Raw genomic sequence first — 22,154 nt, 5'->3', positions numbered from 1 at the left:
CTTTAAAAAATAAAATAAAATAAAATATGTTATTTGTGCAGGGACTCTGTTAAACTAAGTTTGAAGTGTGTGATTAGACCACTAACTATATATACCTTAGTTGTGGCAGAAAGTCATGTGAACTGGAGTCTTTTGAAAGATTGTGCTCAATACTGGATGGAAGAAACTATTTCAGATTATCACATATCAAGCCCACTTCTCTGTATGGTGATTTTAAATTTAATTATAATAATAGTATTATTATTGTATTATATAATAATTATATTATTATTATTATAGTATTATTTAATACAATTTTTTTAATTTTTTATTTTTCTTTAAAAGATTTTATTTATTCATTTGACAGAGAGAAATCACAAGTAGATGGAGAGGCAGGCAGAAAGAGAGAGAGAGGGAAGCAGGCTCCCTGCTGAGCAGAGAGCCCGATGCGGGACTCGATCCCAGGACCCTGAGATCATGACCTGAGCCGAAGGCAGCGGCTTAACCCACTGAGCCACCCAGGCGCCCCTATTTAATACAATTTTAATCGTTTCTAAAGTTTGGAATGTCATCCCTCCTAAGAATCCTGAATTCCCTTGCATTTTTCAGGAAGTCTATGCTACAGGTTCTGCAATTTTCTCACTAAAAATTTCTGCAGCATATTCCCAGGCTAGAATGAACTTTGTAGCTCTAGTTTAGTCTCCTTTCTTAGTTTTATTTTTTTCTTCCGTGTGAACCTGAACAAATAAAACACTAAACAATCATGATGTTATTTTGAAGAGTGGCGTTTACATTTTTAGCAATGTTGTATTCTAAGATAATTGCTAAAATAATTTTTTTTTAAAAGTGCTCTGCCTCTCAGAAATGACTCTCTCTCTTAACTAACAGAAGAATATGCATCTGTAAAGCGATTCTAAGATCAAAGCAGTGGTTCAATATTGTCTTAAAAATAACTTTAATTTGGATCCAGTCAATTTTATGTCACTCTTATTCAAATTATCTGCCTTTACATACAGAAGATTTAGTATACTTAGTAAAATTCTAAAAAACACCATAATATCCTAAAGAAATCTGCTGTTGTTTAGAAAACTGCATGAACAATTCCCATCTGCAAATGGTTATTTATTACTTAGTTATTTTTAGACTTTCTTTCTTTTTTTTTTTGGATGCATCGCTCACAGTAGCCTCTGGGTGCGTTTGCCGAGTTTAATAATTAGCTTTCCCATTATAGCTTACACACAACATGGAAGACAACATAAACACAGGATGCATTCACATACGTCAACACATACTCATGCGCAAATTAACAGGTGAGTGAGGATACCTTTAACCCATACTTTATCAGCCAATGAAATTATTTAATAATTCCTTAAAAACCAAGAATCAAGGAGCTACTTCTTTGTTCAGGGATTATGGTTTGTTTCTGGGCTGTGCCTTGAAGCTTTTCACAAGATTGAGGAATGTTTATTCTCTGAAAATAAAATTATTAGCTCTGAAACACAGGAGAAAGAGCATAAAATACTGCAAAATGTCAGCATAATAGTGTCTACTAGAGTTGCAACTCAATTGTACAATAGTTGACATAACCTTTAAAGCGGAATGTGTAAGCACTTGAAATATGCTAGATATGATGCCAGTAAGGTCCTCTGAAAGTAAAAGTACCAAAGATTTCCCAAGATTGTAAAAACGATATGGACTGTTGCTGTTAGAATGAGTTGGCTAGACTTGTGTCGGCCCCTGTTCAGAAAACTTCATCCCACCCACAAACTCAGATGAATGAGTCTTGGGGGCATAGGTGACTTGACCAGTTAAGCTGGTAACTTGTGACTTGAGCAGCCTGGTTCGAAAAGATGAGCTAAATCAATCAGATTCCTCCTTGTGGGGACAAAGGATTCAGTTCATAACAGACAGTTATTATTTTAAAACAACATTATCCTCTATTTATGCAGTAGTTTTACTACATACATTTCCTGTATGATCCACACTCATGACTTTGAGACTCAGGACTGATGGTATAGTTTCCATTTTTACACACAAAGAAATTGATGTTCACAAAGGTTAAGAACCTTTCTGGAGGTTCCACAGCCAGGTGTTTGGAGAGACAATCCTATAACCCAGTGTCTGATCCCTGTTTCAGCCCCTTAAGCAGTGTAAGAGTAATTTCTTTAGTCAAATGTTAATTGCCCCCCACCCAAGAGCTGTTGTAAATCATTAGAATTTCACTGTAAATATTATTAAGTTTAATTATTAAATTTACCTTCAAGTTCGAATCTATGTATGAATTTGGAAAAGGACTCATTCTAAAAAGCATCTGAAGGAAACTGTTATTTTTTGCAGTCTTACATGACCTATGATCTCTGTGCTTCTTCAGGGTAAGAGCTAGCTTGTGAGATTGACTAAGAAATAAATTAGAGTTGTTTTTAGCATATGTAAAACCTGATATGTGGTACCCTGTTCTCAGTAGCTGCTGCTGAGAAACCATAAGTTAGCATCCTATTGCACTCATACTCTCAGTCTTGTTCGTTTTGGCTTTTCATTCTAAAATATAATCAGTTGGCTCATCCCCAGAATTGTGTTTTTATCTTCAGCCAGGAGTGGAGAAAACTGAGCAAAGAGCAGAAATTTTATTTTTTTAAATTTATTTATTTGACAGACAGAGATCACAAGTAGGCAGAGAGCAGGCAGAGAGAGAGAGGGGGAAGCAGGCTCCCCGCTGAGCAGAGAGCCCGATGTGGGGCTTGATCCCAGGACCCCGGGATCATGACCCCAGCCAAAGGCAGAGGCTTTAACCCACTGAGCCACCCAGGTGCCCCAAGAGCAGAAAATTTGAGGTGTATTTGTAAACTGATCTGTACCCAATAGAAATTTCTTCTACATGAGAACATCCTTCCTAAGACTATGACATTTGTTTGGGGAAGCATGTACTGGACAAGGGCTTTCTAACAGTCAACCAAATCAGGAGAAGTAGTCAGGGCTCCAGTGGGTGAGGTGATCTTGGAGAAAGTGTATAAACATTCTTGTGTTACACAACAGAGGCCTATTATAGGCTTTGGTGATGCCTGTTCTAGGGAGTGAATGGTAAAGAACAAAATCAAAGTGCGGAGTTGGTGGAAGGAGTCAGCTTTCATGATAACAGAATGTAGCCTGCCCTATGGTTACCGACTAAATTTAAAGGGGCTTTCAGAGAGTTTGGAATACAGTTTTGCCAGGAAGTATGGCATGACCTCTCATTTTTATGAAAAGGTTCATATGTAGGTATATGGAAAAGTTCCTTGATATAAACTATTAGGAGTTACTACAGAGGGCAAAGTGCTGGTCATGTCTGTGGGAAATGAAATACCGTTTTATGCCTAAACCTTGCTTGATTCACCTCTGTCCCAAGTTTGCTCCTGATTGTGCCAAGACAAGGTTGTAGGTGATTCTTATTTGCACCTAGGTTCATTTTAAGTGAGCCTCCATGATTGCCCTATTTTCCAATTATATAAAAGGAACAGACCAAAGAGCTAAAAGGATGACTCTCCGTTGGTGGAATAGAACTGACAGTGGATCTCAGTAGCAGTGTCACCCCACATCAGTGGGGTGCTTTGCAAATTCTCGGTTACCTCAATTAAAGAAGGACATTTTTGATCAATTTCCACTTAGAAAACTAAATCAGAGATGATTTAGCTTATGCTAACTCAATTTCACTCACTTGGCCTCTGAGATGCAATCATAGATGGCGAGAAAGGGCTGCCATTGCAGCCAGGAAGCGGAGATGCCTGTAACTCAGTCTAGGAGAGGCCTCCACTGCTGTTCTGGTTTGCCCAGGGGAGTGGGTTGTGCACATGAACTACATCTGTCCTGTGTGCGGAGATGGAAGAAGGGTTGTAAATGCTTTTATGCAGTGTTTTGTCACAGCTCCATGTTCAAACTTTTTTTTTTTTATTTTTTAAGATTTTTATTTATTTATTTGAAAGGCAGAGATCACAAGTAGGCAGAGAGGCAGGCACTGAGAGAGAGGAGGAAGCAGGTTCCTATGTGGGGCTCGATCCCAGGACCTGGGATCCTGACCTGAGCCAAAGGCAAAGGCTTTAACCCACTGAGGCACCCAGGTGCCCCCCATGTTCAAACTCTTGAGCATGGCACATCCATGTCCACCCTTACTTCCTTTCCTAAACCATATTGGACCTCTGCTTACCTTTCTTTGCTTATCCTCACAGGTGCCATTCTAGTTCAGTTAGCCTCTGCCGGGGGGCTCCTCCTGCCCATGGACTTTTCTTTCTAGCCTCACTTAAGTTCTGCTTCTCTCTGCCCGTTGTGTCTTCTCCCAGATCCCTCATCTTGTACCCTCTAAACTACAGCTGTCCACCCTGAGGCAGGTAGTGTCGTCTTGTTGCCCAACATGCTGGGCACAGTGCTGTGATCAGGAAGTCAGGAAGAAAGGGGTCCATCTTACTCTGCAGGGGTGATGTTTCCTCACAGTAAAAAAAAAAAAAAAAAAAAAAAAAAAAAAAGCGTTAAGACCTGACCAGTACTGGTACACATAAGATGGAATAGGAAATAGTTAGTAATGGACAGTCGTTGAACAATTCATGTACAAGGAAAAACTGTCTGAGGGATCCACATTTTATAAGGAATAATGGGTGGCTTAGAACATTGGTATACATAAAATCTGGGAATGGGAGGAATGGCATCAAGTTTCCCAGGACTTTCTCATTTTCACATCCTTCAGAACTTTAAAAGTCAGATGGTTGAGAGGCTGGGAGTAAGCAGGCAGAAAAAGAGAAACATCTTTTTTTCTTCTTTCTTTCTTTTTTTCCTCCCAACGCACACACTGAACTTTCTTGGCAAATGGAAGCAAGCCTCTTCCATTATTCATTCATTTTATTACCTTCTTGTCCAGTGCCTACCCTGGGTCAGGTGTTGCGCTGGTTGCTTGGGATACAGCACCTGTTTTCAGGGAGGTGTTGCAGGCTTCTCAGGGAGAGAGAGAAGTAAATAGAACACTGCAATTCACTGGGTACTGTAGTCCCCAAAGAGAACAAAAACATTTATAATGGGCTTAGTTTGTATCCCTCAGGGCCTCCTATCTGCTTTGTACAAAGGAGGATCTACTGCCCTTTGCCCCTTTCTATATAAACAAAGACTTCATAGTGTGGTCTGGAACATTTGTACCACCACTGAGAGAATTCAAAGCCAGGGAGAAATTACTTGTGGTAATAAGTGTATATGGAGGTGAGGAGCTTAAGAAATGTTGACTAGTCGATGGCTAACAAAAGCAAGAAAATAATTTCTTTTTCTCCAAAGAACATAGAGTTTGGGGACTGAGACAAGGTAGATTTTTTTTGTTGGTCACAAATAAAGAACCTTTCTGCAACTGTTTATGTGAATTTCTAGGAATCTTTAAGAGAATTTCAGGGAGAGAAATGGAATATGTCTTGTTTGCTTTATAAAGAAATTATTTAAAAGGGCAAAGGTGTGTGTGTGTGTGTGTGTGTGTGTGTGTGTGTGTGTGTGTGTGAAAGAGAGAGAGAGAGAGAGAGAGAGAGATGGGTGGATGGGGAGAAGGCTGGGGGAGCGCACTGTTCTTCCCAGTTGGACACCATCTATCTTTCAGGTTCCAGCTCCTCTTAGTCCACCCCAATCCTGCATGTCTGCATAAACTTTATTCTTGCCATTGCTCAAACACATCTCCTTGTCAATCCTTGCTTGTTTTCCTTGTCAATCCTTGCTTGCTTCCCCCAAATTAGATGCTAGTCCATTCTTTGCATCCTTGAAACACTACGCTCATACCTTCATCATTGCACATACCCCCTTGTTTCCTCATCTGTCTATGTATCCATAACAGCCACTCATTTGTGAGGACGAATGGGTATGGAGCACATGGCCTTATCATCACTAGCATGGGGTCCATCCTCCATGCAGTCAGATGTTACAGGCCAAGTTCTGTTACATAGTCAGCTATTTAACTTATGGTATGTTTTGTGAACCATCGTAAGCCTCAATTCCTTCTCTGTAAATTGTAAATAAAATAGTACCAACCACATAAATTGTTCACTTACGCAGATGAAATTTAGACAATATGCATGCAAAGAATTTAGCACAGACCCAGGGACTAAGTGGGCACGCAGTGAGTGTTACTTGCCTTGATCAAGTGCTCAATAAGTCCTCTTTGTGTGACCTGAAGGACTATCTTGGCAAGGGTGGTTTTTCCTCAGCTGCGTTCTTGCATGGCACTTCAGTAATTCAGATTCCTGATACCTAAGAAGTACAAGTATTTCTAAAGTCCTCAGGCATTTTTAAACTTTAAAATTCTCTGGGCCATGAAAAGAACAAACAATAAATGGCACATGGAGGCATAATTCATAAATTCTAAACATGATCCATTGAAAATATCCACGATTCAAAATAACTGTCATCTTTTGTACTTCATTCAATCTCAGTTTTCATCTCTCTGAAAGCTTTCCACAGTTGGTTTGGAGAGATCTCGCAAATTGCTTCCAGGAAGCTAGTCCCAAGACCTAGTGCTCTCAGACCTGCTTTCTACCATCCCAAGAAACATGGTTCTGGGAAGACAGCAATAAACTCAAATATCTGCTTTTGGGATGTATGAATCTGCACACTGCCTACATCACATGATGGAGGTTCGGAAAGAGGGTTTTAGGCCAGTGCATGGGGCCATTTTTATTTTTGAAGAAATCCACCAACCCTGCTTGCTGGAATGAACTATAATGGGTAATGAACTGGTGCAAAGAGCCTCTCTTGACCCAGGGTGGAGGTACCTTTTTCTCAATTCCTCCGCCCCTTGGCTGAGCCCAGAAGATCACAGGTAAATTTATTCAGGACAAAAATTCAAGCTGCACTAGCTAGAAGAAGTTACGACAACTAGGTCCCACTTCAGCTTCGTTCTTTCCTTCCTTCCTTCGTTCCTATTCCTTTGTTCCTTCCGTCTTTCTTTTCTTTTTTCTTCCTCCCTCTCTCCCCCCATCTCCTTTTTCTCCTTCCATGTTTCCTTCTTTTTCTTTCTTCCTTGTTTCTTCCTTTTTGTTTCCTGTTTCCTTCCTTTCCTCCCTCCCCCCCCCCTTCCTTCCTTCCCACTGATTACAATGTAAATGTTTTTTTTATTTTAAAAGTTTTTTTTTTTTTTTTTTTTTTTTTTTAAGAAAAATCAAGCAACAACGAAAAGGAGTCCTCCAGGTGCCCTTCGCTGAGCCGGCAGCAGTTAGGTGAGACCAGAGCATATCTATAATTCAGCTCAGGAATATTTCTCTTAATAATTAATCGAGCTCCACAAAAGGAGGAGGCCCAATAGGGCCATCGAACAAAGCTGCCAGCTGAGGCCGACAGTGGCCGCCTCAGCGCCAGCTAACCCGCCCAAGGTCGGATTTACTCCAGCCGTCCCGGTGCGCGTCGCCACTGCTTGCTTGGTCCATCAGAGGGAGCTGGAAGAGGTGCCTGGAGCCCGGGTCTTTACCTGCCCTTGTATGAGTGTGCGTGTGTGTAAAAACTCGCACTTGCCACCGGTATCTTTCTTTGAGCGGATGTGTGGGAATTGCAATTTTACATCCATGTCTATGGACATTTCATACACCTGCCACCTAATAAGCAATGTGGGAGTCCATCCCAGGGTGGACGCCAAGGCAGGCGCACGCCTGCCCCGCGGGGTACTGTGGGTTTTGTTTGTTTGTTTTTGCTGTTTGATGGGGGTGCGTGGTATTAGAGATCCGACTATTCTGATAAAGACCTCCCTGGAGTCAAACCCCTAGCCAAGTTGTATTCTTCTTGCAGCAACAGGTTCAGGGAGGGCTCCTTCACCCCTTCTAAAATCCTCCGGCCCCGGGCGGGATTTATAATCTGCTCAGTCAGAGTCCTCGGGCTCTCTCCCCCTTGCACTTGTGCCTCCCGTGCGCAACCCCTAACCTGGGCCTGATTCCCATTTCTGCAGCCCGCCCCTCACCCGAATCCAGCACACTTTGAAAGTCGGCCTCCTCTGCGCCCAGAGGCCCGATCCCCGAGTGGAGGCTGACAAATTGTACAAGGGAGGCGGAGACCAAGGGGAATCGGCCCGTTCGTAGGCGACTGGGAGGGCTCCCAATTAGCGGCCTCGCCAGAGATGCACCCAGGCTCCCAACCCTACAAACCCGTTAAGCGGGGCTGTGTGTGTGTGTGTGTGTGTGCGCGCGCGCGCGCTGAACTGTAGAGAAAGCGGGTCAGAGAGAGACGCGCAGAAGCACCCTGTTAGCGAGACTGGACCTCCCGTCGAGGTCTTCCCTGCCAACCTCTCTCTTGGGCTCCCGCTCTGCGGTGCGGACCCCCATTTCAGCGCCAACGGGGACTCCCTTTCCTCCGGGATTAGGGCTTCGCCTCTGGGGACGAGGGCCAGAGGCTCCCGGAATCGCTCCCTGTTGCTCCCCAGCGTCGGGGGGTCGGCCAGGGGGGCGGGCAGTGGCGGCGTCGTGACTGTGCCCGCCCCGCGGCGCGGGGAGGTGCCCCAGGCTACAGCCCGCTCGCCACACCCTCGGCACAGCCCTGGCCCCGCCCCCGGCCGGCGCGCGCTCCCGGCCAGGGGAGGCGTGTGCTGCCTTCTGCAGCCAGCGAGAGAGGGAGAGGGATGGATATTGGAGGAGGAATTCGGGCTTAACAAGTGATCGCTGCTGTCTAGGATTTTGTTTCTTTTTCTGGGGGAACCTTGACTTCCTTTTCCGATTGAGCCCTCCTGTGCTGAACTCCAGAGGAACCAGAAGTCTTGGGGTCTTCCCCGGGGTAGCCCTAATCCCCACCCCAGGCTCCAGCAGCGAGGACTCTGTGCCCCCCGGCCAGGCAACAGAACTTGTTTCGTGGATATTTTGGAGCTTCCACCTGCCACACCGGAGTGATTCCTTCTACCACCCCCCAAGAACATTCTTCCCCTCCTCCAGCTGTTGCAGCTTGAGGGGGAAAGACAAACCGAGTGGGGGATTTTCTTTATATTTATTTTTCACTCCGCCCGGGAACGGTAAGTATGATACCTCTCTTATCTTTTCCCCACTGTCCTCTTTTGGTTGTTAAGAAACAGTGGACATTTGAGGGATAAATAATATCGGGAATGTGACAGAAGGGCATGAATGGAAGGCGGTTAAAAATAAACCAGGAGGTGGAAGAAGGGAGGTGCAGATGCTGCGCGGCGCTCCGGGGGGCCAACAGTTGTTATTTTCCTAACCCCAGGGATGGGGTGCGTGCGCCCTGCTTAATGTGCCCGAGCGGGAACCTAGGTCTGGAGGGGAGGGTGCGATTAAAGATGTCGTTTTCCAACGACATGGGGTTCAGATTTAGCATCGTTTTCTCTCATCCCAGACTCACCGGTTCCGTTCCTTTGGGAACAGCTGGCGAACGGGTTTGAATTGCTGCCTCTCCCAGCATTTGGATTTGCGTGCATTTTCCGAGCATTTCAGTAGCACATAGGGACTGTGTAAATGGCGTGCGTTGAAGTGTCCATTTCTCACCGTGTTGGCTTTTTGATTTTTTCAATCTCTCTCTTTCTCTCTCTCTCTCTGATAGGTGCAGGTACCACCCTAAGACAGTTGCAGGAATTAGCACTGAGGGATGATAACAGCCTTGTTGTTGGGGAGCAGGGGAGGAAGGCAGGGATACTTGGCTGTTGTTTGGGGGGCACAGGGATTGGGGGAATAGGTAGTCTGCAAAATCCGATTAGTTTAATGGTGTTAAAGAGGAAGGGAAATTTCTATGCAAAGGTCTCCCCCATCAAGGCTCCTGGGAGTAGTCTTGAACAGATTCCCCTACGCATGAATACCTAGGGGAAGAAGAGAGATTTTTAAGCCAGTCTTGCTGTGTGGAAGGTTTTTCCTTCTCTTTCCTTTTTTTCTTATTCTTTTCTTTCTTCTCCCACCTGCTCCTCCACCACCTCCTCCTCCTCTTCTACTTCATCATCATCATCATCATCTTCTTCTTGGTTGGGAATAGTGAGGTAACTGGTAGCCAATTAAAAAGGAAGACAATCTGCTTTTTGTAAGGTGGGGGAGGGAGATAAACAAAAATGACCAAACCCAAATAAATAAATAAATAAATGGCTCAGGGCAAAGTGAGGGCAGGTCTACATCTCCTGCAGAGTTGATGGTGAGTTAGAAGACATGCTGATTCGTGACCTTCTGGGAGCACTTAGCTGGGAGAGGGGTGTGCATAGTATACAAGAATACAGATACTTTGGTTCTAGGGTTTTATTTAAATAGTGTATTCTAGCTGCTTTGAGGGAGTTGGGGGAAGAAAATGGGCAAACTCTTAGGCTCTTCGGCCTGTGGAAGTCTTTTAAAGGTGGTGGTGGTCTGACCTTCTGGAATAAATGTAACCCCAGGGTGGTTTGATAAATAGAGGTCTGGAGACATCCTGAAGGTAAACGTTTCAATGTATTTCCTGTCATTAGGAGTCAGGCAAAGGAAGGGGCTTGTCATTTGAGATACCTTCAGAGGTGTATTTGGTGTCCTAATCAAGCTCACCTCTTGCCTTAGGAGATGTATGGTGGGAGGTGCTCTGTTTACCATTTCCCTGCTTTGTCACTTCATAAAACTTGGGTGGGTTTAGCCTTCTAGGCTGAAAGGGTTCAGCAAGGAGCAGCAGCAGGTGGTCAAGGGCTGAATCCCTTTAATGGCTCCAGAAAGCCATTTCTCTTGTGCTCCCCAAGTGCTTCCAGTAATAGAAACTGGTAGATGCCCTGAATTCTGACTGTCATCATCCTCCCCAATTCTCTGGGCTACTCTGCATTCTTGGAAGTCCTGTTGGACAGAGTGAATGCAAAAGCATAGGAGACAGAAGATTAGGGCAGTTCTTTTAGGTCCTGGCTGAGGAGATGAATTAGTTGGACCTAGAGAGAGCCAACTAAGAAGAAAGGCCAGGAATACCAAGTGACAGTGGAGACAGATCCGGGCTCCAAGGAAGAAGTGATCAGCAAGTGGCAGATTGGAACTAAAAGTGGGCAGAGAGAGGCAAGGGAGGCAGCGGGGTTTGGGAGACTGGAGATAATGGATTATATTATGGGGGGGGTGTGATAGGCTGAAAATAAAATCCATACAAACTGGGATTTAATATATAAGGAAATATTCCCTTGAAAGAAGTGTAGGAGGAAGCATTGAGGGGAACATGGAGGAACCGCAAGGAGAAAAGATGATTATCAGAGAAGTGGAAACTGGGATTAGCTCCTAGGCTGTGGGTGGTAGGGAGTGTTCTGGAGTCTGGGGAACAGAAAAACAACAACAGGGACATGCTTTAGGGAGTCAGGAAGTGCCAACCTAATATAGGCCATTGGTGTGTCTCAAAGTGTCCTAAATGTCCTTACATTCTGTCCTCCCCGTAACTGAGACTGTGGTTTAAGGACATATACATTTGGGCGTGAGTAGATTGACAATAAAAGCTTAGGTTACAGTCGGGTTATTCAGAACTGCCAGCATTTATTGACATTCATGACGTTTGTGTTATTCTATCAACATTCAGAGCCTCGTTCTGGTCCTCAGTAATTGGGAGGGGGGTGGGGGAGGTTGGATTATTACCTACACTTTGAAGATGGGGTGATTGAAGCTTGTTGAAGTGGTGGAGACTGGATTAAAAAAAAAAAAAAAAAACCTGGTTTTTCCAACTGCTCTGATCCTGAATCAAGACAGAGAGGGGTGGAAAGGCACTAAATTCAGAAATATCTGATGAGTGGAAATTTTTTAAAAAAATGCCTTGAGATCAATGAATGATGGAAGCAGCTGTAAAGTGACAGCATTATTATTGTGGAATGAAGAAAGTGACACCGAGAATTAAGACCTGGCATGAGTGAAAGGGAGAGCCGAAGGAAGAGCCATGTGGGTCGAGAGTGGAGAGAGGAAAGATAACTGAGTTGCCATGAAAATAGACTGAGCTGAAATGATAGCCAAAGAAGAAGGACAGAAGGATGATTTAGTAAGGAGATTTAACCACCTGCCCCACACTCCTTGGAAATTTGTGGTCACTTGGTGCTTTATGTGGTTTGCTTGAGGACAAGAGAAAGAAGGTGTATGGGAAGGAAACACTGTTTGCTCCTTATGATTTGATTCCTTTTATTTTTCTCCTATGCTTGTTTCCTTTCCTTTTTCAGGTGAAGTGCTTCCTCTGCATGATTTTAGCTGAAGGATGCTCTGCATTTCCTTGATTTCTATGGAGACCTCAGAGCTGGGTTTGCCCCTGCTGACACCTCATCTTGTAACTTCTCTACCTCCCAAGGCCTTTGCCCCTGTCGATAGCTTGGCATTGGCCCTGGGTCCAGGAAGCCTGTGATGAACTTGAGGGGAGCACCTGGAGAATCACCCTGATAGGCTTTGAGCAGCCATGGCTAGACGCACTTCGAGCCACTCGTTAACATGGGTCAAGCCGTCACTAGAAGGCAAGTGCTAAGACTAAAGGCTTATTTGCATTTTATTTAAATCTGATGGACTGAGCTTTGGACAATTTCCATGGCAGAAAAATATATTCCATTTTCTAGGCACAACTGCTGGCTGTCAGATACTTGCCGCCTTTGAATCTTGCGGCATCACCACCAACCACATCCTAGACGTATTTCCAAATTTGAACAGCCACCCGAAAACAGGTGTTTGGGAGACCCCAGCATTTTTTGACTTGGGCTTGAGAGTGCTAGGTTGTTTATCTAGACCAGCCAAGCTCTGGAGAGCAATGTTGAATCCCTGGGAACAGAGAGCATGGGGCGTACTGATTTAAAAACAGAAAATGCAAAGTTGGACTGAAAATATCCTTAGTCTTCCAAGCAATCTGCTTAAGGGTTCCAAACTTACCTTAATTTGGTGAGAAAAGAAGCTGCCCTATTTTTCTTTCTTCTTCTTCTACAACTGGAACCAGCCATTTCCAAAAACCACCACCATGGAGGTTGCAATGGTGAGTGCGGAGAGCTCAGGGTGCAACAGTCACATGCCTTATGGTTACGCCGCCCAGGCCCGGGCCCGGGAGCGGGAGAGGCTCGCTCACTCGAGGGCCGCCGCGGCTGCCGCCGTGGCAGCCGCCACAGCTGCTGTGGAAGGCAGCGGGGGTTCTGGAGGTGGCTCTCACCACCACCACCAGTCGCGTGGGGCCTGCACCTCCCATGACCCTCAGGGTGGCCGGGGGAGTCGGAGGAGGAGGCGCCAGCGGCCTGAGAAGAAGAAAGCCCACCACCGTCAGAGCAGCTTTCCTCATTGCTCTGACCTGATGCCCAGTGGCTCTGAGGAGAAGATCCTGAGGGAGCTGAGCGAGGAAGAGGAAGAGGAGGAAGACGAGGAGGAGGAGGAAGAGGAGGGACGGTTTTACTATAGTGAAGATGACCATGGTGATGAATGTTCCTACACGGACCTGCTGCCTCAGGATGACGGGGGCGGTGGTGGCTATAGTTCAGTCCGCTACAGCGACTGCTGTGAACGTGTGGTGATAAATGTATCAGGCCTGCGCTTTGAAACCCAGATGAAGACTCTGGCCCAGTTTCCAGAGACTTTGTTGGGAGACCCTGAGAAGAGGACTCAGTACTTTGACCCTTTGCGTAATGAGTATTTTTTTGACAGGAATAGGCCTAGCTTTGATGCCATCTTATATTACTATCAATCAGGAGGCCGCCTCAAGAGGCCAGTCAATGTCCCCTTTGATATCTTCACGGAGGAGGTGAAGTTCTACCAGTTGGGAGAAGAGGCCCTGCTCAAGTTTCGGGAGGATGAGGGCTTTGTGAGAGAGGAGGAGGACAGGGCCTTGCCAGAGAATGAATTCAAAAAGCAGATTTGGCTTCTCTTTGAGTATCCGGAGAGCTCCAGCCCAGCAAGGGGCATAGCCATCGTCTCCGTCCTGGTCATCTTAATCTCCATTGTCATTTTCTGCCTGGAAACTTTACCTGAGTTTAGGGACGACAGGGATCTCATCATGGCACTGAGTGCAGGAGGACACAGTGGGTTGTTGAATGACACTTCAGCACCCCACCTAGAGAACTCAGGGCACACCATATTCAACGACCCCTTCTTCATCGTGGAGACAGTCTGTATTGTTTGGTTTTCCTTCGAGTTTGTGGTTCGCTGCTTTGCTTGTCCCAGCCAAGCGCTCTTCTTCAAAAACATCATGAACATCATTGACATTGTCTCCATTTTGCCTTACTTCATCACGCTGGGCACCGATCTGGCCCAGCAGCAGGGGGGTGGCAACGGGCAACAGCAGCAGGCCATGTCCTTTGCCATTCTCAGGATCATTCGTCTGGTCCGAGTATTCCGAATCTTCAAACTCTCCAGGCACTCCAAGGGCCTGCAGATCCTGGGTCACACCCTCAGAGCCAGCATGCGGGAGCTGGGCCTTCTGATCTTCTTCCTCTTCATTGGGGTCATCCTGTTTTCCAGCGCTGTGTATTTCGCGGAGGCGGATGAACCTACTACCCATTTCCAAAGCATCCCAGATGCATTTTGGTGGGCTGTGGTGACCATGACAACTGTGGGCTATGGGGACATGAAGCCCATCACTGTGGGGGGCAAGATCGTGGGGTCCCTGTGTGCCATTGCAGGTGTGTTAACCATTGCTTTGCCAGTGCCAGTGATTGTCTCTAACTTTAACTATTTCTACCACAGAGAGACTGAAAATGAGGAACAGACACAGCTGACACAGAATGCAGTCAGTTGCCCATACCTCCCTTCTAATTTGCTGAAGAAATTTCGGAGCTCTACTTCTTCTTCCCTGGGGGACAAGTCAGAGTATCTAGAGATGGAAGAAGGAGTTAAGGAATCTCTCTGTGCAAAGGAGGGGAAGTGTCAGGGAAAGGGGGACGACAGTGAGACAGATAAAAACAACTGTTCTAATGCAAAGGCTGTGGAGACCGATGTGTGAATCTTGTTCTCCACCCGCCACTACCCCCCCTCCCCAATCCCAGTATCTCCAAATATATTTATGCATAGAGAGTGCAGTTACGAAAATGAAATATGCAAACGAACCTAATGCATATAGTAGTACACCATTTAATGGTTATACGTGACATAATTGTTACCTTGTATTACATATCAAATAAATGATACATCTTGGAGAAGAGGGAGGCTAAAATAGGAGCAAATCTATCTTTATATTTTTTATTAGAATGCAAGAATTTTGCACATTAACTGGAAAAGATGTTAAAAGTAAAGATGGTTCCACGGAGAGAATGTATATGTGTGTATTTGTGTGTGTGTGTGTGTGTGTGTGTGTGTGTAAGTAAATTGTCAGCGTTGTTAGTAATTGTGCAATGATGGGAAAAGTTGGCATTTTGAAGTATTTACTATGTAAGAACTAATGAATTCAAACCGTCATTTATTAGTGCTTTGATAGCATCTCATGTCTTCGGATTCCATGGTTGTTTTTTTAAAAAATTGTAAGAATTACTGTGTAGAAAAAAAAAAAAGAAAGTGAATTATTTAATAGAATATAGGTCACAGTTTTATCTTGGATTTAATTAAAGTTTATTTTTAACTAGAAATTAACTTTTAAAAAGGCTGCGGGGTCCTTTAGAAATTGATTATATTTTATTATTAATTTTGGGAAGATATGACAGCAAATGTCTAACAATATGGAAGAAGTGAAATTGGAGAAAATGTAACAAGTTTTGTTCACAGATAACAGGACTGGAATTTGTTTTTTTCCTTTGCACTACTTCATATGCTGGAGATTGAGAGAGACTTCCTACTGTGAATGTTTACTAATGTAACAGTTCAATGACAATCATTGGAAGAATGATTTCTTAGTCTTATTTTATAGTTGTTTTCTTTGTGTGAGACTAATGGCCACGCAGATGACAGCACATGATTCCCTGTTTTTAAAATCTAAATAACTGATTTGCAAAGGGAATATGAAGTAAAATTTAGCAACTGAATCTGTTGAAATTGGACTGTTACAATGATGCTTCTGAAACCATACTATTTTAATTATTCTTCTGCCTTTTAAATCCAGAATAATTTAACCAAAGTTAATGCATGCACTGAAAGAATTCTTGAAGAAATAAGATGCCAGCAGCTACAGTGATTATGGCTTAAGAGCTTTCTATTAAATGTGCAACATAAATGCTAGATTTATTAAGTTTATTTCTTTGTGCAGCTACCTAAAGGCACAGTGTGGGGAGTCACCTCAGAATTTAGCACTCTGTTTGCTAAAACTGGTATAAGGAATAATTGTGTCAGAACATTTGGTTTCAATATCACCATCATTTTCATTTTTGTTAACGGATCTTATGACACACATAACTGTGTTTTAATTCATAACAAGGTGTTCTAGAATGTGAGGTAGCAGCTAGCAATCAGACCTGCACTGTTAAGTCATAATGAGATATAAATGAGCAAATTTAACATAAGAGGCCTTATTCTCCACTGTTTCTTCAACATTTATTTTTTATAAAATGGTTATCCTGAAGTTTGGGGAAAGTATACAATGTAGCACATAATGAACTCTGACAACTGTGACTATTTAAAAAAAAAAAAAGATCTAGAATAGCTTTTCTCAAGCTTTTAAGTCCCTGGTCATCATTTGATAATAACATAAATCTTCTTCAGTGATATTTGAAATTCCAAGTAAATCTAATGTTAGATTTACTAATGTTAGGTTTAAAAGCAAAGTTACACCCTTTACCCCACCCCTTCCCCACCACTTATAGGAAAACACCTCTCAAGAATACCATTTGGACAATGGAAAGCAGCAAGCAGGGTTGTTGATTGAATGCTCTGACCAAAGATCTCTAGTGGACAATAGAGCGTGACAAAACAAGGAGATGCAGTCTTGTAATAAGACTTCAAAGATGGCATTTTCATATATTTTGGATATGGAGCAAAAATGTGATAAGCATTAGATTAGGAGGTAGGCTCTCTGGGTTGGGTCATTATTCATTTGAAAAAGTCACCATAAATCTCTGCACCCCAATTTTCTCATTAGTGAAGAAGAGGGCACATAATGCTTTTGTTACATCACAGAGTTGTTATGGAAAGCAAATACGAACATGTGAAAACTCTGAAATGCCGAGTTCCATGTAAATGCCTGATGTTGTGTCTAAATTGTTTAATCTTCCTTTGGGCGAAAGAGATTTAGAACCCATGAGTTACATCTGCTTTATTAGGATCTTGTTAAAATCATGGGTAATTTCTTTAATTTTGAGCTCCTTACAAGAAGTGGATATATGCAGATTCAAGATAGCCAGCCTATCATTGGATAATTACTGCAGTTTTTTTCATTTGGGAGAAAGATCCCAGGTGTGTCATGGTGTAAAAAGTTGACTCTAGGAATAAGGTACCATGTGTCTTTGGCTGTACCCAACTAGGTCAGATTCTATCTTAAAATAGTTTAAATGCTTTCCAGCATTGGATGTTTATTGAACATTGTATAATAGCAATAGTGACGATTTGGCTGTGTTTAGAAAGGAAAAGGTATTTAGTCCCACAATGTCTCCTTTTTAAATCTGAAAGTTATGATAAATTTGGCTGAGATGTATTAGATCTGATAATTCTGTGAATTCAAGAAATATAGTCATTTTGAGATCCTGGGGTTTTCCTTTATCTTACATAGTTTTCTTAAAAGAGTCAAACGATCAAGAAGTGATCACCATGGGCTTCTGAACCAAATATTGTTAGCTTATCACTTAATGTGTGTTTGTTAGTTTGTATTTTTATTTTCAAGATGCATTTATTTTAGGATGTCTGGATCTTGATTCCACACTAAGAAGAAAGCATTTAAGCCCTCAGGATTTGTATAGGGTACTTTTGTATGGAACACTTCTCTTGTAGAGAATGTGTGAAGGTAGAGAATGTGTGAAATGCAGCTGTGGATGAAAAATGTGGATAACATTTTTTTTAAGTCAAAGCCAGGCAAAGTGCTTTAGTACCATTTGTAAAATTTTATGCTGAGAAATATGCTTCCAGAGACTATTTGTAACTGATTTAGGGAGCTGTCTTCTCAGAGACCACCATGCACATTTGGCTGTAAGATAAAAAAAGAAGTGGCCCATTTAGAAACTGAATTTCAGGGGTCTGGGATCCTATAGTTACGTTTCGGATCGTCATGTTACCAAAAGTACAGTATTTGAAGGCCATCCTAATCAGAGTCTTTTCAAGGGTGGATATTTTGTTCTCTCTTTGCAAATGTTTGAAAAGGAAACATAACAGTTATGGAGAAGAGAGAACCTTCCTTTTAACTTCTGTGAAAGAGAGCTAGTGGGTGCCAGAGGAATGATAGCTGGTCTTGGAGTGGAGAGCGAGCTCGTTGACATTGGCATATCATTTCATCTTCTTGATTCCCAGTTGTTTTTGTTTTTGTTTAAGTGTGAAAACAGGCTGTTGAGCTACATTATCACTTGATTCCTTCCAGCACGAAAATTCTCCGACGTTGAAGGAGGTATCAGGCTAGCTTGATATTCTCTAGATAATTCAAGTCATATCAGCTTGATTTTATAGTTAAGTTGAAAGAGCAGAATAGCTTTAAAATCTCACCGTTGGGTTAAATGCAAGAACCAGGTGTTTGAGATTGAGGTTTTAGAATGTAAGCTGGATGGATAGGGTGTCTTTTGAAGCTCTTTATTCTAACAACCAAAGGGGAGGGATTCCCTTAATAAAAAAATAACTCAGTCTCCAGTTGAATACATATGGTGAAAGTTGGTAAGTAAACATTTTGATTTCTTGCTTTGTTATAGTACAGTCTTGTCAGTAAACAGAGTGTTCCGACCTGTGCTGGGGAACTCATTTTATGCTCAAACACATGTAGTATTTCACAAGTGCTACTGCTTTCCTTGTCAAATTTGTTTTAAACAGGATCGCTGAAGCTTTGTGAAAATCTTTTCATTAAGCATGTGTTGAAATAGAATCCTCTATATGAATAAGACATTTCTATGGAAAGTACTATGAGATAGATATATATATATACACACACACATATATATGTATATATATATATCCATTTTCTAGAAAGTCAACATGAACCAGCAGAAAGCTATTTTTAATTACATTCAAATCATAAGCAGTAGTATCCCCACAGCCCAACAGACTCAGTAATGGTGTTCTCCGTTGTTGATTTTGAGGTTTTTGATGCGTCTTTAGCCATAACATTGCAACCATTCCTAGGTAAAGTGGGAAATACACCTAGGTTTAGTTTACCTTTTTCAGTGAACATTTGATGTGCTCATGTGCACGATGCAGACTGTAACATCCCTCTTTATATTTTTTTTTTATTGATACAGTATAGAATGATTACGGGTTGTCATTCAGTGACAAAGGGGCCTGTTCCAGGAAATCTTCCTGACCCAAAAGTCATTCTGAATTCTGCAAGGGACATTTGGTGTGGACAAAAGGTACTTCTTGGTTTTCCTGCCTGCAAAGAAGTTTGACTCAAATCACAGGGTCTTCCAAGCCAATATAACTGTTACAGGTTAGAAGACAATCCTACTTTCTAGTATGGGGATCAGTATTCCTGTTTGAAAGAAGGTTGATGGAGTGATTTGTGTTCAAGATTGAAGGAAGCAGAGCTATTTTTGCAGTAAATGGGAATGTGTACTTCTGAAATGTAAATTAAGATTAGGACTGTGATAGGAGTTTTATTTCTGACTTGGTTCTCTGTTTCCATAGCAGTCCCAATTTCTTACAGTATCTTCATAAAAAAATATGCTAATACATATCAGACCATATGGCCCAATCTGGGGTACAGAAAATATGGTTACTTTATTTATGGATAAATAAATTAATCCGAGGGCACGAGTTGGGTGCTTTGAAAAACATAGCACGTATTTAATGAGCTCTGGCTCTAAGTGAGGAGAGTCTCAAACATATCCTCTTTTAGGCCCGTTGGCAATACTAAGTGGTATCAGAATAGATGGGTCAGGCCAATGATGTGCTAAATAAGGTGTCTTGCTATTGTCTAGGAAAGGAGATTCCCACATTCACTGGTCATGGTGTTGCTGACCCGCAGTTAAGCTTTTGATTTATGTGCCATTGTTGGTGTCCTGGGAGGAGAATTTGTATCCACAGTACCAGGAGCTAAAATGATTTTGGTAGCCGATCCCCAAATAGTCAACTTTTGCTTCCTGTTTTGCAAATTATCTGTTGTATAGATTTCCCACAACTAGTTTCTCATCTGAGCTGACTTTACTCAGGCTCAAAACCTTTGTCTCCCTTTCAACAGCCCGCCTAGAAAAATGCAAAATTGTAAACAGAGAGTAATATAGTACAAAGAAACAAATACACTGAAACTAGAGAGCCAAGCAAAGCTTAATTGGAAAGCCATGTCTGTTGTCCAAACCAATGTGTCATGTATATCAGAACGAACTAGGAAGGATTTAGGATTGACCTTTGCCACATCTCCTCACCATTAGCAGTGTTAAACAGGACGTGACTATTGCAGTGAATGCCGTAAAGCAGAATAAGTTACTGAAAGATTGTACAAGTTAACAGTTTCTGTGAAAATGATAGAAATGCCAGCTTACCTTAGAAGTGGTCTTAATAGTAATTATTAGGAATAACTACTAAATCTGGAAAATATGCTGCTTTTTCCAGTTATTGGCATTATGTACACTGGATTAATTTTTCATGATTCTGTAAGATTTTTCATGATTCCTAGCATATTTTTAAAGCTACGGAGCATGAAGGCATTTTTATACACAGCTGCTTAAGCTTGTGGATATTGGAAGATAAGTCAATCACCTCTTAAATCAGTTAAATAAGTAGCCCTTGTGGATATTGACTAAAGTTGTACGGATGCTGATCCAAATAATCATATTTGTTTCAAAACAATTGGATTAATATGTTTATATATATCATACATTTAATATTCTACCTTTATCCTGGTCAAAAATATGTAAGCAAAATGAATTGTCTGCGGCATGGAAAGAGACTTCTTGAAATGAAATTAAAGTGTATAATTCTTGTGTGTTTTAGGGAAATAGTGAGACCTAAGGATTGAAAAACCTTTCTTTCACTCTGGATTGGAATTTTGCACCATATAGCCATAGTGGTATTAGGGCTCAGCTCTGAGACATTGCATGGAATAGGATACATGGAATTTCATTCCCAGGAAGGGTTCATTTTTTGTCTTATGAAACACTGTACAATGTTCACCTTATTTTTCATGGTCATTATTTCCATTGTATAGAGGTTGCATATAGCATGGAAACTAGACTATTTAGCCCCATAGACCTACTTTGTGTTCTCTAGAAACCAATTTACTTGAAGCCACAATTGTTCTGCATTTTTGTTGTAGCTGTTGTTTGATGGGACTTCCTTCATTCTCTTCGGTTCAATTACAGTATTAGGTTGTTGGTGTCTTCGGTGAACGTTTCAGTATATCTCAACTTCTGAGGGTGCTCACATACAAAACTATAATTAGAAAATCTTCATATCTCTTGGAGACCAAGGCTGTATTATCTGAACTCTTTCAATGATAGGGCCACATTAGTTAACATGGAGGTGGTATGTTATTCCATTCATAAACTTATTTCACTCATACCTGAATAGATTGATGATTCCCCTAGAGAACACTAATGTGTTGATAGCACCTGAACGAATCTTTTTTTTTTTTTCTCCTTCAATTGGTAGGGATCATGATCCAAATGGGGCTTTTATTTGCTATCAGGCAGGGTAAGAAATAATTAATGAAGCTCCCACCAGACTGAAATCTATCAAGAGGTGATGGAATCTCTAGAGAATATAGTAGGATTTTTATTTATTTGTTTATTTGCCATTTATCTGCCACACCAGACTATTTTTACTCACTCAAGGGACTGTGTTGAATCTTTGGATGGGAGAGGCTCTGTTTAGGAATTACCATCCTCTTTTTTGTTTGTCTGTGGTGTTACTGTTGACATTACTGCTGGGGAATAGATTTTACTTTTAGAATGATTTACCTAATATTAAAATGGTTTTTGATAAGAAAATAGAGATCATAAGATCCACACTATCCTTACTAGCTTGAGGAGTAACTCTAGTTAAATATATTAAGATATTAATATGAGATTTGGAGATTGCATTCCTATTTAGGGTCATTTATTTGGAGGGAGATTTATCTCATACATAATGATTCCTTTTTTCAGCTATCTTGAGAGGTTAATGGCATCTTTTTGTTTTTCTTCCCTATCTCCTGACTTTTGGACATTAATATTTAAATTTATGGATTATATTTAAATCGGCAGATATGAATGTTTTTTATCTTCTAGCAAACCATGTGAAAGGCCCGGTTACAAAGTGATT

At 42.1% G+C, this 22,154-nt stretch overlaps 1 protein-coding gene across 2 annotated transcripts; it reads left to right on the top strand.

Annotated features, from left to right (window-relative positions):
* The first annotated feature begins 7,114 nt into the window (after positions 1-7,114).
* Positions 7,115-16,906, top strand: KCNA4 (potassium voltage-gated channel subfamily A member 4). 2 transcript variants are annotated; one of them, XM_032359705.1, is made up of 3 exons: positions 7,115-7,184; positions 8,693-8,953; positions 12,065-16,906. In XM_032359705.1, the coding sequence occupies exon 3, from the start codon at positions 12,841-12,843 to the stop codon at positions 14,803-14,805; it is 1,965 nt and encodes a 654-aa protein (XP_032215596.1). In that variant the 5' UTR covers positions 7,115-7,184; positions 8,693-8,953; positions 12,065-12,840; the 3' UTR covers positions 14,806-16,906. The 2 variants fall into 2 exon arrangements, with proteins under 2 accessions (XP_032215596.1, XP_032215595.1); XM_032359704.1 differs by lacking the exon at positions 7,115-7,184 and having other exon boundaries at positions 8,541-8,953.
* The last annotated feature ends 5,248 nt before the right edge of the window (positions 16,907-22,154 follow it).

Source organism: Mustela erminea, chromosome 9, assembly GCF_009829155.1.
Source record: "Mustela erminea isolate mMusErm1 chromosome 9, mMusErm1.Pri, whole genome shotgun sequence".
Lineage (NCBI taxonomy): Eukaryota > Metazoa > Chordata > Mammalia > Carnivora > Mustelidae > Mustela > Mustela erminea.
Note: the sequence above shows the minus strand (reverse complement) of the source record. Positions and strands in the feature narration are given on the sequence as shown.